At 39.4% G+C, this 15,276-nt stretch overlaps 1 protein-coding gene across 1 annotated transcript in view; it reads right to left on the minus strand.

Annotated features, from left to right (window-relative positions):
* Sytl4 (synaptotagmin like 4) overlaps positions 1–15,276 on the minus strand; it is an 84,022-nt gene that overhangs the window by 14,836 nt on the left and 53,910 nt on the right. Inside the window, exons 9-13 of the mRNA XM_023703442.1 lie at positions 9,266–9,369; positions 6,249–6,362; positions 4,950–5,128; positions 3,701–3,803; positions 3,153–3,314 (exon numbers count right to left, since the gene is read on the minus strand). Of these exons, the coding sequence (XP_023559210.1) occupies positions 3,153–3,314; positions 3,701–3,803; positions 4,950–5,128; positions 6,249–6,362; positions 9,266–9,369 (662 nt within the window). The remainder of the gene's footprint in view (positions 1–3,152; positions 3,315–3,700; positions 3,804–4,949; positions 5,129–6,248; positions 6,363–9,265; positions 9,370–15,276) is intronic.

The raw sequence follows: 15,276 nt of genomic DNA on the forward strand, positions 1-15,276 counted from the left end.
CTCCTTCCTGCTGCTGCCCTTGAGGGTGAACCTGTTGTGCCCCAGACCTGGGCTAGGACTGGGTCTGGGGGTTCCTGGAACGTGGCAGAAATTCCTACTCGGCAGCCGGGGTGGGGGAGGTACTGCGGAGTGGTAGGGGGCGTCCCAAGGGGGTGGAAGACGGTCTGACCCACGCTGCACTAGGGCTGCGACCTGGAGTTGGTCCCGCTGGTGCTGGGTAGCCGGAAGCTCTCCCACAAACTCCTTCAAACCTATTTTTCTTTTCATCCTAGCATGCCCAATACTCAATAACGTGTCTGACACATACTAGGCAATCTAAAAATATTTACTGAATAAATTTAAGATAAAATAATGGATATCTGGGGAAAATATCAAGTGCCTTATCTTTGACTTTGAAAATATCAAATGCCCTATTTTTAACTCTGCCTGGCAAAAATGCTTCATTCTCTTGCTTCTCTTGGTGTGACTCCCCTTTATTTTTGGGTTTTGAGACCATGAATGGTACAGAATATAGATCACCTTTTACCTGCCTCTAAGCAAGGTCTTCATCACAGAGCATCCTGACGCTAGAAAGTTATAACTCTCATAGTTTTATGTCAATGTATCACACACCCAGGATACACAAAGATTAGTATATGGGAGACAAAAGAATTTGGAAGGAGATGCCAGCAAAAGAAATTGGAAGGGGAGCAAGAATATTGCTGGGGGGAAAAAAAGAAAGAAAAAGAAAAAAACAGTAAAAAAAATCCAAAATAACAAATGCAGGACATTTTATGCTAAAAATAGATACATAATAGGCGAATGATTTTTTTTTTTGTATTTTAGTAAGTGTCTACAGGGCTTTACTATATAGATCAGATTTGTAGTGATCCGCCTGTGTTCAACCTCCCAAGAGCTGGGATTACAGACGTGTGTGCCACCATGCCCAGTCTCAATTGCTGTCTCAGTGTGCCCCAGGGGCAGGGCCAGCACAGAGGGCCTTGAACCTCCATAGCTGTGTCTGCCTAAGTAGGCACTTTAATCCACTGTGCTATTTGGCTGGCCCTTAATCTTTTTGCTGCTTATAAAATGTGTATATGTTTTATTAATTTCCATGTGGAAAATTTCAGGGCACCCTTTAAAGTTGTGGATTTTAGTATTAGGTTGAAACTACTATTTGTTTCTGTAGCACATTTTCATTATAGCTCAAAATATTTGCAAAGAGCAACTACCTCTATTTAATAGTTTCTTCTTTTTATATACAACATTATATACAATATATTATTGGTAGTTCGTGATGGTTCACAGTGACATTTCCAATATAATTATATAAAATGTAGCAACTTGAGAGAAGTACTTAAATGACACATGCTTAAGATTTAAAAGACAAATGCTTTACATTTCTAATGACATGTTTTAAATTAATATTTAAATGGATAAGTTTAATGTTACTGTTTGGAGAGGGCGATTACCATCCAATTATTGGGCATACACTTCCTTTAACTCAGCAATTCTACCATCAGGAATATACCTGATACTTACATTCACAAAAGGACCACAGATATATTAGAATTGAAAAACAAAACTTTAAATAGCTTAAATGCTCATTCAATGAAAAAATAAATAAATTATAATAGAGCTGCGTGATGAAACACTATGCATTTAAAATTCTCTCTCTATATATAGATATATATCTATATATAGAGATATATCTATCTATATATATTTATCTATATCTATCTATCTATCTATCTATATACACAAAAATGGGGTTCATTTGAGCCCATGTGTGTATTTTTAAAAATCTCTTGTTTATTTATTTGGTACAGGGTCTCTGTATGCAGCTTGGACTCATACTGATCCTCCTGTCTCAGTCTCCCCAGTGATGGGATTATAGGCATGCACCACACCCAGTTTCGGTGGCTAGCACACCACACCCAGGATTCCAGGGCCAGCATGGCATGCAATACCAGGGACTGAACCCAGGTCCTTGCACTTGCCAGGTAGGTGCTTACACCGCTGAGGTAGCTCCTCGGCCCAAGCCCAGTTGTATAAAAAGGAAAAAAATACAAATCCATAGATTTATATCTGTGCCACTTAATACAAAATTTCTAAAGAGATATTTAACTACTTGTTAATGATAGTTACTTCTAAGGAACAAACCTATTTTCTTTTTATATACCTTATGTTGTTTTAATTTGGAACCATGTTCATCTAAATCCTTTTATGCTTAATTTTTTAACATGGTAAATAATGAAAAAAAATTTAAAAGGCACATCAAGAAACTGTATCTTCCTTTTACCTCAGGCTCATTTTCTAGAGGCCATTACAATTACTAGTTTGTTATTTAATACTCTACAATTTCCAGTGGTACCATACATTATTTTAAGCATTTAAGTTTCTATATCAAAATTGTAAAGGAGGGCAATGTTCTCCTACAATTCTGACAAGCAAGAAGTTGTTAAGTCCTCTACTTTAGCAACTTCATTTTAACCAGAATGACGATAGCATATTGAATGTGTTATGTGTCTGGTACTGAATAATATTTTCCATATAATCCTGAAAAAGAGAAATATTATTATCTCCACTTATGGATGAAGAACTGAGTCTGATAAGTTAGTTTAGTTATGACATCGCTAAATTACTTTATATACTGGGTGTTTCACATAGCTTGCAAGTAACAGAACCAAGAGTCCAAGCCAGCACTGCACTCGGACCCCAGGCATGATTACGCTACAGTGTGACACGATCACTTGAGATACCATCTCCAAAGTAAAACTGTCTCTAGTTAATGCAAAAGTATAGCTACTGAAGTAACATAAACTGCTTTACTTGTTCAGCGAGGTTAGCTTGGGAAAGGGGAGCTATTAGAGGACATCAAGAAGGGCAGCGTAGAGAAGTTAGGAGTCTGGAAGGTTAGGAGGCAAGGCATGGCACACAGATGAAAGACTTCTCTATAAAAAAACATGGCTTCATACTTTGCCTCACTTTGACAGAAGTGACTGCGCACACTTACGACGAGTGTCTGAAATTGCTGTGAAACTCAGAAATGCCAATAGGGTGCACTAGAGTTCTATCAGGAACTACATTCAAAGTCACTCCAATATAGATCTGAAGAGGCCACTATAGATAATTCCAACCAAGCTGTAGAAGGAGTTATTAAAACAGACTACCTTTCCATGTAAAGGAAGGCAATGATCCAGCTTCTTATCAAGCTTCCAGGAATCCATATGGACCTCTGCCTCTCCAAGAAAAGTGTTTCTTCCAAAACGCCCATGGTGCCACACTGAAAACTGCAAGGTCCTCTGGGCCAGGAGAGATTCTGGAATCTCATACTGTGAAGATAAGCCCAAGATGATCAGTTAACCTCAAAAGATATTCTCCTAAGTGTTAAGCAACGCACATTCAATATTGAGGCCTTAAATAACAAATTATTGTAGACCTTACACATATTGAGCTTGAGTTTCCTCACTCAAATCCTCAATGTACTCCATTTCACAAACCTACCACAATTCATAAGACCTGGAAAATTAGGGCTTTTTTCCTTGAGTGAGTGAAAGGATACTGGCACATCTCTAAGTAATTACCAAGAAGACTCTTTATACCAAATGACTTTTTGAAATGACACAAATATGGCTTACTGAAACCCAAGTCAGTTACATTACAGTTTGGGTCGCAAAACAGAACCAAGTTCTTTTGCCTTCAGAATCAAGTTACTTACCCTGAGGATCTCATCATAAAGTGGATTGACAGTGTCCCGTTTGATGGAGGTTTTTCTTTTACCTTGGCGGGACTTGTCAGGGAGAAGATAAGTCTTTACATACCTAGAAACCAAAAAAGTACTGAATAACTTGCTATCCTTTCTCAAGCCCCTTCTTCACTTCCCTGCTTGCCAAATAAATATTCCATGATGAAAAGTAATGTCATAAATGTTATCTAAAGCCTTAAGTAGGTCTTATTTTTTCCCAGAATTCACACCTTTGAACCCCAATCCACCATAGAAAGTGACAAGCTCAGTTCAAAAATGTCCAGACTGATGCTTATGTCAGTCAGAGCCTGGTCAGTCAGTCAGTTGGTCAGTCGGTCAGTCTATCTCTCTCTCTCTCTCTCTCTCTCTCTCTCTCACACACACACACACACACACACACACACACACACACAAAGGAAGGAAAGAAAAGGTCTATTTTGCTCACAGTCTATAGAGGTTTCAGTTGCCTGGCTCCAAATCATGGTGGCACATGGCAGAGGACAATATTTCATGGTGTTGGATGCAGCTCTTTTTTTTTTTTTTTTTTTTCTTTTTTTTTTTTTTTTATGGAACCGGGGATTGAACTCAGGCCCTTGTGCTTGCTGGGGAAGCGCTTATTCCACTGAGCCATCTCCCCAGCCCCTATTTCATAGTGTTGAAAGAAAGCATAAACAACAAGAGAGAAAGAGACAGACAGACAGACAGACAGAGAGCGATAGAGACAGAAAAAGAGACAGCGAGACAGAGACAGACACAGCGAGACAGAGACAGATAGACAGAGACAAACAGAGACACAGAAACAGAGAGAGACACAGAGATAGAGACACAGAGAGAGAGAGATACAGAGAGAGAGAGAGAGAGAGAGAGAGAGAGAGAGACTGACTGTCCCTTATATTGTATGCAGACTACCTAGCCTAGGCTGGATATAGCACTCACATCATTAAACCAAGCTAGAACTATGCCAAACCAATCAGTGGAGTGATTTGCTAATCATAGTTCTTTAATCTCAGCATTACACACCCTAGATTCAGCCACTTCTGATAAAGGCCTTGCTATGACTGCATGAGGCTTTGAGGGGATATCTAGATACAAACTATAACATTTCACCCAGCTCCATAAAGACTTATTCACATCTTATTATGCAAAAGGCATTTAGTTCATCTCTAAGAGTAGAGCCTGGTTTCTTATCTCAGAGTATAAGTTAAGTTTCAGAAGCACTCACGGGTTAGAGCGCTTCTTGGCTTCATCTGCATAGGCCAGTTGGTGGCACTCCTTCACATGAATGACCAGAGTTTGTGTTTGCTGCTCAAACTTCAAGGCAAAGGCAATCTTGCCAGTCACAAAGATGTTTCCAAAATCACCAGCTTCACTATAGATGCTCATCATGCTGCCAATGGTACTCTGAAGACAAAGCACCCAACAAAAATGTGAGGGAAGCATACTGCACCATTCACAATGCTCATGTCTTCTCTCATGATAACTCCACAGTCACTGTCAGAACAAAAACTTCCAAAGTCCCTGCAAGGAGCCAGAACTGCCAACAGTTATGACCCAGAGGATAAGTCAGGGCTAGCAGGGCACTCACTATTGTTTAGATTAGTAAACCATTTCATGAATCACATAAGCTCCTAGGTTCTCTTTTCACATATGTTACTGTTAATTTTCACTTGCTCCATAAGAAGAATAAGAAGTAGAAGTAAGGTGCAGCTAAATCTAATTTATGGTATGTGTTATAATTTTATATATTTTAAAACATGTATTAAAAGGGGTTAGGTACTAATCCAATAAGGTGTCTTATAAAAGGGATTGGACTAGAATGGGGGTGTATAAACAGATATATTTCCTCTCTGATAATGACCAGTTGTGTCAGTCTAATAGTTTCTTCCTGTGTGTGAGTGTGAAATTCTATCAGCATTGTTCCTGACTATTTCTCTTAAATATCAAACTTAATAGCTATGAGAGTACCAGGCCTTGATTTTAAAATGTCACTTTAAGTTCATGATCCTTATTGGTACTGATTATCCTTAATCACACCTTGATGCCAATTAATCCCTACCAGAGCTCTTCTCATGATGCTCACTTCCCTTTAATGTGAGAATCTGGAGTGAACTATGATGAAGTTTGATCTTGCTCACTTTGTGACCTGCATACTTCTTAAGCAAACTGTTACTGTTCACACAACTGTGATGAACATTCCTTGTCCCATTACCTAGTGTAAGAATATATAGGAAGCAGATGGAGGAAGTCACCTAGATGTACACTAAGTTTCTATGGGATAATTGGAGGATTAGAACAAACAAATGGGGGCTGGGGAGATAGCTCAGTAGAATAAGTGCCTGCCTGGCAAGAGCAAGGCCCTGAGTTCAATCCCTGGTACCACAAAAAAAAAAGAACAAACAAATGTATTTTCCTTACTTGGAAATATTGACCAAAATGGTTAAGTTCCTATATCTGCTCTAGAGAGGCTTTTCTTTTTTTGTCAATTCACTACATGTACAACCACAGAGGAAATATAACTTACCATGGAGGAGCCACTTTGCATGCTGCTTCTGGCTAGTTTCTGGCGATGCAACTTCACCAAATGGTCAATGTCTTCTTCCTCCTCTTCCTCCTCCTCCTCCTCTTCTCCCTTTGCCTAGAACAATAAATAAAAATTTAGAATAAGAATAAGAAATGCTTCAACATCTGGAAATACCTTTTTTAATAGAAATTGTTGCAAAGCTCTGAAGTTCCAAGTGAAAACATACCCACATATCCTTATTTTTATATGTCTCCCAGTTTCTAGCTTCCAAACTCAATTCCAACCATATTTGTCATACCTCAAAAGAATACTTAATGTTTTCACTATTATGGCTTATATATGGATGTGCATTCAAAGGCTCGTGCATTCACAGTTGCAGCTTTTGGGAGGTGGTTGGATCATGTGCATATAATACTAGAATTAATGGTGTGTAGTACTGGATTAGTCCACTAATTGATTAGCATTGTTCTGGGTGTGCCTGAATGGATTTATTGAAGACAGAAGCTCCACCATGGGTGGGGTGCCAACAAATAGTAGGATTGGAGCTTGAATTCAATAAAAGGGGAAAAAGGCTCAATGCTTGATGCTTTTGCATCTGCCTTGCCATGGAATGTTTTTCCCCTGCTATGTCCCTCTGCAGTGTTGCCCTGAGGTGAAGTCACCTGACTATGGACTGAAACCTCTAAATCTGAGCTAAAACAAACCTTTTTTCCTTTAACCTGTAGATGTTGAACATTTATCCAGGCAAAGAGAAAGTAAGACAAATTTTGGTACCAGTAGTGGGGTCACTGCTGTGACACTACTTGACCATGTGGTTCAGAAGCCTTTTGGGACTGACTTTTTGAAACAGTTTGGAAAGGCTTGGACATGCCTGATGAGGAACCAGCATGAGAATGCCGTAAGCTGAACTTAATAGGAGATTCTGGTCAGTGCTCAGAATACCAGAATTCTGGTAGAAATTAAGCTAGTAAAGATCAAGTTGAGGAGTTTGCAGTTAGGAATAAGTACTGAATTGGTTGTAATTCAGTACTCCAGGTCATAGGTGTAATGCTTTGCAGAAAAAATTTTTTTGCATTTTTTGCATGCCTAAAGAATTTACAGGGGACTGGGATTAAGTGTGGCAGACTAAACTTGCAGGAGAAATTTCAAGGCAGTCTGATGTTGAGGTGTTGACATGACTACTGTTTGGGACTTTTAGTCAGATCTATGCTGAGAATCAAGAACGAAGGGCTGGGCCAGGGAGATAGCTCAGTAGAATAAGCACCTGCCTGGCAAGCTCAGGGTCCTGAGTTCAAACTCCAGTACCACAAAAAAAGAAAAAGAACAAAGTGCCAAAAATGATTTAAAATGTTTTTTAAACATTTTAAATCAGGAAGGTTAACATGCAGATTTGAAAAGGACTACAGTCTGGTAGTATGCCCCCAAGAGGGAAAGTATATGAAACTGAATGTGAAGCCAAAGGTACAGTAGAGACCCAAGAAAGTTGGAGAAGCCATGGATATGGATCACCTGAAGGGTGCCCAAAGCTGTTCCAGGAGAAAAGCCATGAGAACTATAACCACTGACAGTGCCATAGGTGCAGAGAAGCACCCAAACCCTTTAAAGCTCACACCTTGCCACAGATTATCCCAGATTCAATACATGGAACTATGGTATTTAACATTTGTATTGGTGGATTTTAGTCTTGTTTTGATCCCACACCCATCTAGCCTCCTATTTCTATACTTTGGGATGGAAATATTTATTTTGTGTCAGTGTATATTAGAAGTATTTAGCTTTTATTTCATCTTTACAGGGGCTCATAGCTAAGAGTTTGCCTTAAAAATCAGACAAAACTTTGGACTCAGACTGCAGCAGTGCTGAAGTTGTTAGCAGTTTGTCACCTCTTAGAGATGGAATAAATTCATTTTTCATAAATGGATGGAGCTGTAAACAGGCAGATTACTATGAATCCGATCTAGTAGTGAGACCCTGAATACCCTGTAGACGCTTCCCTAAAATGCAATAAATAAATAAATAAGTGGAAATGAGTCTTTGAGGGACCAGGGACAAGTTATTATGGCTTACATTTATCTAAATGTCCCCCAAAGCCTCATGTGTTCAATGATGTGGCTTTTGGGAGGTGGTTGAATCATGGGTATGTGATACTGGAATTAAGGGTGTGTGGTACTAGATTAATCCACAAATTGGTTGGCAGTTTTCTGGATGTTGTTGAGTGGATTTACTGAAGACAGACACCTCACAATGGGTGTGGGTGCTATCAACTAGTAGGTTTACAGCTTGAATAGAGGCTCACTACTTGATGTTTGTACCTGCCCTACCATGGCGTGTTTCTCCTGGGCCACGTCCCTCTGTAATGCTGCTTTGCAGTGAAGTCAGCTGACTACGGAGTAAAACCTCTACAAACTGTTAACTAAAGAAAACCTGTCCTCCTTTAACTTGTGTGTGTGAAGTAGTTATCCCAGCAATAAGAAAGTAACAAAGATATTCACAGAAGCTATAATTCTTTTCTAGTTGACTACCCCAACCAAACTATACTTTTACATTTGAATCAAAATAACATTTGAAGGGCCAGCCAAATAGCTCAGTGGATTAAAGCACCTGTAAGCAGGCACAGGGGCCTGCCATGCTGGTCCTGCCCCTGGGGTGCACTGAGATGGCAATTGAGACTAGGTGTGGTGTCGCACACCTGTAATCCCAGCTCTTGGGAGGCTGTAAACAGGCGGATCACTATGAGTCCATTCTAGTATTGAGACCCTGAACACCCTGTAGACCCTTCCCTAAAATATAAAACAAAACAAAAATAACATTTGAGCCTTAAACCATATATTCAGCAATGTATTAGAAGATAACAGACCTAAAGAAAAAAAAAAGTCCTTTCCTTTAAGAAAACCAGGGAATTAAGACTCATGTTTCCTTTTGCAAAAGCATTAAATAGCTAACTCAAAGTAAAAGGACCTAAAGACAACTCTACAGAAAAAAGATACAGTGGACAAATGAAATATTAGAGTACTTACCATATCCACAGTGAGACCTGGGACAGATTTGCTTCTGTCTCCCATGGAGCTACTCTCATGCCCTACATCTTCTGGACGAAGATCTATCACAGATTTAGTGTATTCTAAGGGAAAGACCAAAAATCCAAGTCAAAACAGGCCTACTCTGCTCTATACCACAGGCCCAACATGGGTACTCAGAACTTCAGTTCCCAAACTGGCTACCTGCAGGCCTGAAGATTTTTCTGGTGTTCTTGAATATCATTTCATCCTCATCAACAGATACTACATTTTGACCCACCGGCTGAATTTCCTAGGAAGGAATAAGGGAAAAGTAGTGGAAACTGGCAGGTGTTCAGGTAGAAGTGGTGAGTAATGAAGAACAGCTGTAAGCAGAATAAGGCTCAGGTACTTATTCAACTACAACAAAACTAAAAAATGAACTGCCTAAAGTATTGAAAAACTACTTTATCACTCATTTGAACCAATACCTTAGAAAGTACTTCCAAGTGAATCTTAAAAGCAATTTGCTTAATCGAATTCCTGATTTAAATTCTAACTGGAGAAGGAAGGAAGGAAGGAAGGAAAGAAGGAAGTTGAAGGAGGGAAGGAAGGAAAAAAGGAGGGGGGAAGAGGCAAAGGGTAAGTGTTAGAAGAAAGGAAAGGAGAAAGCAAGGTGAGGGAAGCGAATATAAAGAAAGAAAAAAGAGAAAGAGGGACAGAAGAGAAGGAAAAAACAATAACCAGAAGTTTACCTTTTCTACTTGAGATCGGGGGGAAGACATCTTCTTCCATTCTGGAAAGAGGCCAGATTTATCGAGAGAGTCTCTCCTGGAGGGATATTAAGATATTATAATTAAATCATTCTTTTCCTTTCCTCTTCCACCAGGACCCAAAGCTCTACCAAAGGAGAGTCAGTGGCTTGGGGTCATCATAGTAATCAAATGCAAAAGTTACCAAAGAAAACCAAATCCAAATTTCATACTTGATTTATCTTGAAGGCATGTAAAAGATCTGACAAGCAGTTTTACACAAACACAAATACTCTTACCCCCACTCCTAAAGCACAGCAGCATCAGTTGCTACTGGGCCATGGAGAATCTTCCAAGGTACAGCAGACTGGGAAAGTTAACATACTCCAGAAAGCTGTGTTCAGAGCCAACTCAGTGTAAATGCTACTGAGAGACTTTGGGTGAAGTCAGAGAAAATACTACATTCAGTTGCCTGAAGACAGAAATCAGAAACACTAAAAGCACAGACCCACATCTTGATGCTAAAAAACAAAATGAAAACTCAGATTGAGCAGAAGTGAGGAAAATGGGGGTATATTCACCTTGAAGCACTATCTGAGTCAGCTGTGTAGCTATCCAAACTTTCACTCTCAGCTTCCAATGCACTCTTTCCACTTTTCAACTTCGGCACTTCAAAAGGCACACTAGAATGAAAAGAGTCAATGTTTAAAGAGAGAAAACTCTCCTGCCTCTAGGTGGTCTCTCCAACCCATTCACAATAGTAATGTGGGTGTTTCTAAAATAAATATAAGTAGACTTTAATTTACAAAATCCAATGCCCCCCCAGTGCTGTTGAGACTAAACCTAGACTGCTTAGCACAGCAAGAAAATCTTTGACTTGACTCCTGCTCATCTCCAGCCTCATTTTTCATCCTCCATTCCTCTTTACACTTTATATTCCAGAACATTACAAAGCTTTCCTCTCCTTCTTCTCTATGCTTGCTATGTTGTTTTCTTAACCTGGCTGAATCAACTCATTCAGTCCTCTTCTCCTATGTCAATTCCTCCAATTCCCTCTGGCCATACACTAAGTATGGAAAAATAGCCTTACTCCTAAAACACCCTGATTTATTAGTAGTTGTCATGGTTTGGGATTTTTGCAAAGGAAACAATGCAATACAAGAACATATTTTATAAGATTATTTTCTAATGAATCCCCCTAAGAATCATATATAAGGAGTGCAGGAAATATGTCCACATACTAAAGACCAAATAATCCAGCTGAGGGCCTGGATCCTAATACCCTGCATGAATCCAGCTGAAAACCTAGAGCTTATAACAATGCCTCCCACAACTCCAACTAAAGGCCTAAAGTCCATGACAAACTCTCACGCAGGCCTGCTTCACAGATCTACACTGGAAAGGCCCAAAGTTAGTGGTGGAAGCTAGGAAGTCTGTGCCATGGAGATGAAAATCTGTCCTAGCAGGCTGAGGAATCTGAAATGGACAGGAAACAACACTCAAGGTAAGAATCAGAGCTTCCTGCAAAAGCACCACAGCCATCCTCAGCAACAGTGAAGTCCCAAGCTCCCCCATCTATGAGGAAAGCTGAGTTCCCAACAGGAAAAGCAAGCTTCTCCAGAAGACTGAGATGTGCATGATCTTCCCCTCTAGAGTCAGGAAGTGATGCTCAAAATGAGGACTAGAGCACCCCACAAATAAATCATAGCCATTCTCAGTGACAACAAAGGTCCCCAGCTCTTCCAGCAATAAGAACAGCCAAGTTCATCAGGAAAGCCAGCATGACAACGTCACCCAGTGGAACAGCCCAGGAGAAGCAATGGCTTCCAAAAGCTCCAACAGCTTCCCAAACAGCATCCCTACCAGCCTCTCAACAGCTTCTTCAGTTCTGCCCCTAACACTGCTGGCAAAAATCTTCAGTAGAACTCACACACCCAGTACCATGCTAGTTCAGTTCAGCTAGGTGTAACAAGTTGACCACCAGTTAGCAATCCACTACAGTAGCATCCATCATATATGTAATTATTTGCTTACATTTTTAAAACAAGGTATTTATGTTGTTCAGTAATTTAAACAAATTATTTATTTGATGTCATTCTACTCCATTTGACTAAGTTCATAAGTGACCACATATTTTGTCCACTGCTGTGTGTCCACTGTCTAGAAGATAGGCAAGTATAAAGTACGTTCTCAGATATTTGTTGATTGCATTCTTGAATAAAGACCCTCAAAATGGCTTATGCATTTCCAATAATAAATAATATGTCAAGACAATATTCATAAGATGTTAAGGTTGGTGTCTAGAAGTCTCCTCAAAACCTCATGTAGTCATCAGTGGGGCTTTTTCAGGGGTGGCTAGATCTAGAATGTGTGATGCTTGCTGGGATTAAGGTTATGTGATTACTAAATCAGTCCACTGCTTTGGGCCACTATAATCTCTGTAGCCTAGGTGGAATATAAAAGGGGCAGAAAGATGCTGCTTAGGTCTTCTGCTTGCTTTGCTGCCTTCTTCCACCGTGAACTATTTCTCCTCTTCCATACCATGCCACCCTGCCTTGGAGCCAACAAATTATGGACTAGATTAGGGCCTCTACAAACTGTGAGACAAATAAAACTTTCTTCCTTTAACTTTGGGTGCCAGATACTTGGTCTCATCAGTGAGAAAGTAACTAAGAGAGAAAATCAGAGTTCTTTTCTAGCTTAATTAACCAATGAAGAATGATCTGGGCATTCAAAATAACAGTCCCATCTCTGAAAGTCAGAATACCATTCCTGATTTCCTTATCTCAAATAATTAATGAGAGAAGCAACAAGGGGAGAGAAATCATTCTTCCTCAAGTATTTTTGGTAACTTCCTCTCTCTTCCAAGATTCCACATTCTCCTGGTTTCCTCCTCCAATCTTACTGCCTGCTGCTTCTCAACCCCCTGTTTGGTCGCCTCCCCCACTAGAACTCTTAATATTTGGATTATGTCTAGGTTTCTTCCCTGGGATGTTTTTCTTTTCTTTTTTTCTTTTTTTTCCATAATTTTATTGAGAAACAAATAGCAACGTGACAGTTTCAAACCAAATTGGTAGGACAGTTTCAGTAATTAACACATTGCAGAAATTCTTCCTAGTGGTTAATTGCTGTACAAGATGCAGACTTGATATCCTATTTACAAACACCATTAGAACAAAAATCTCTAGAGTTATCCTTTAATAAGTTCTAGTAGTCTCATGGCTTTAAATTTGTCCTATAAAATAATAACTCATATTTATTTCTTAAACTCCCTATTTGTTTTTCCAACAGTTTACCTGTAGTAGTTAATTAATGAAAGTTCAACTTGAGTAGCAATGCCCAGCTGAGTTGGGTCAGCATGATTGTTGGACTGCTATAAGAGGAGGGGAGGATTTTATACTGATTTCCCTCACAAAAGCTTCAGCTGCTGTCTTCAACAGAGCTCCAGTCTTCTTCACCAAAGATGGCAGTTGTTCTCTTGGGAGGATCTCTGGTCTCCACCTGTGCCTTGGGTGTCATCTCCTGGTTTTCTGTGAGAATTAGTCGGCTTCCAGCTTGCCAGAGCAGACTTGCTAGCCTCCAGCACTGGCCCGTAGACTTTCCAGCACAGATCTTTCAGTCTTCCATCATGGATTCTTCAGCCTCCTCATAAAAACTTGCATGGGACACTGCTATGGAATCTGGCCCTTCAGCAGGATTCCTCAGATGTGTAGTACTCAAACAGAATGCTTACTTTTTGCATTTGACTCTATAGGTGAATACTGTATGCTAATCTTGTAAATTTCTGTGTCCTGCATTAAACTTCTCTCTTACAAGTACTGACTAAGACACTTTCCAAATTGGATGTTTCAAACAACACCTTTAACATCAAAAAGTGATTCTTCCTCAAACCTGCTCTTCCCACAATATCATTTGATAGCAATTTCCTCCTTTCATTTCTCAGGTCAAAAACCTCTAGCATTATCTTTGACTCCTCTTTCTCTCACAATACAAATCCAATTTATCAGTAAGTATTCTTAGCTTTTCTTTAACATTTATCTAGAATCTGATCGCTTCTTACCTGTTACAGTGCCATTACTCTGGCCTAGACTACCATCATCTAGCAACTGGTTGGTTGCAACAGCTTCCTAGCTAAACATTCTGCAATTTCCCTTGTTCCCGCACAATCTGTCCACAACACAGCAGCCAAAATAAGCTTTTAAAATGTAAATCATATATAGTTACCATATGACCCAGAATTTTGTTTCTAGCTCTATATACCTATGAGCAATGAATTAAAAGCATATGTTCACACAAAATCTGTTCCATAAATGTTCATAGAGCATTATTCCTAATACCCTAAAGGTGGAAATAACCCCAAAATCTATTAAGAAATGACTGAATAAACAAAATGTTGTATACACATATAATATTATATAGATTAAAATATTACCCATTCATAAAAGAGAACAAAGTTCTGACACATGCCGCAACATGGATGAACATTGACAGCATCATGCTAATGAAAAGAAGATGAAAACAAACAGGCATATTTTGCGTGAATCCATTTGTATGGAGAAAATATAGAATAGGCAAATCTACAGAGATAGAAAACAGTTTAAAGAGTGAGAGAAACAGGCAGTGGTTGCTAAATGAGTATAGAGTTTCTTTTGGGGGCAATAAAAATGTTTGAAAATACTCATCGTTGCACAAAATGCTAAAAGTAACAGCTACAAAGTTGGACACTTTAAAACCATTAAAATGGCCAGGCATGGGGGTACACTCCTGTAGTCCTAGCTACATGGGAAGCTAGGGCAGAAGCATCACTTCAGCATAGGGGCTTGAGGCCAACCCGGGCAACACAGCAAACCCTTGACTTGAAAACAAAAACATTCTTAAAATGATGGTTTATGCTATACAAATTTTACCTTAGCTTTTTAATAGAAAAATAAGATTATGTGCTCAGAGCCATCCTTCATATTCCAACTACAAGACAAACCTTTCAAGTATCAACCAAGTCTTGTGCAACCTGACCCATCTGCCTTCGTTTCTTCTCAAGTACCTTCCCTTGCTCATGCATTTCCAGATTATTCAAAAGTATCATACACAAACTCACTTTAGGATCTGTATAGCTGCTTCCTTTGTTTGTTTGGTTGTTTGCTTGCTTTCATGTGTTTTGCTTAAAATGCTCTTTCCACAGGTGTGCCCAGAGTTTTCTCTTTTTTTTTTTTTTTTTTTTTTTTTTTTTGGCAGAACCAGGGCCTGAACTCAGGCCCTTGTGCTTGCCAGGGAAGCACTTAT

The sequence above is a fragment of the Octodon degus genome, unplaced genomic scaffold (assembly GCF_000260255.1).
Source record: "Octodon degus isolate 3935 unplaced genomic scaffold, OctDeg1.0 scaffold00171, whole genome shotgun sequence".
Classification (NCBI taxonomy): Eukaryota; Metazoa; Chordata; class Mammalia; order Rodentia; family Octodontidae; genus Octodon; species Octodon degus.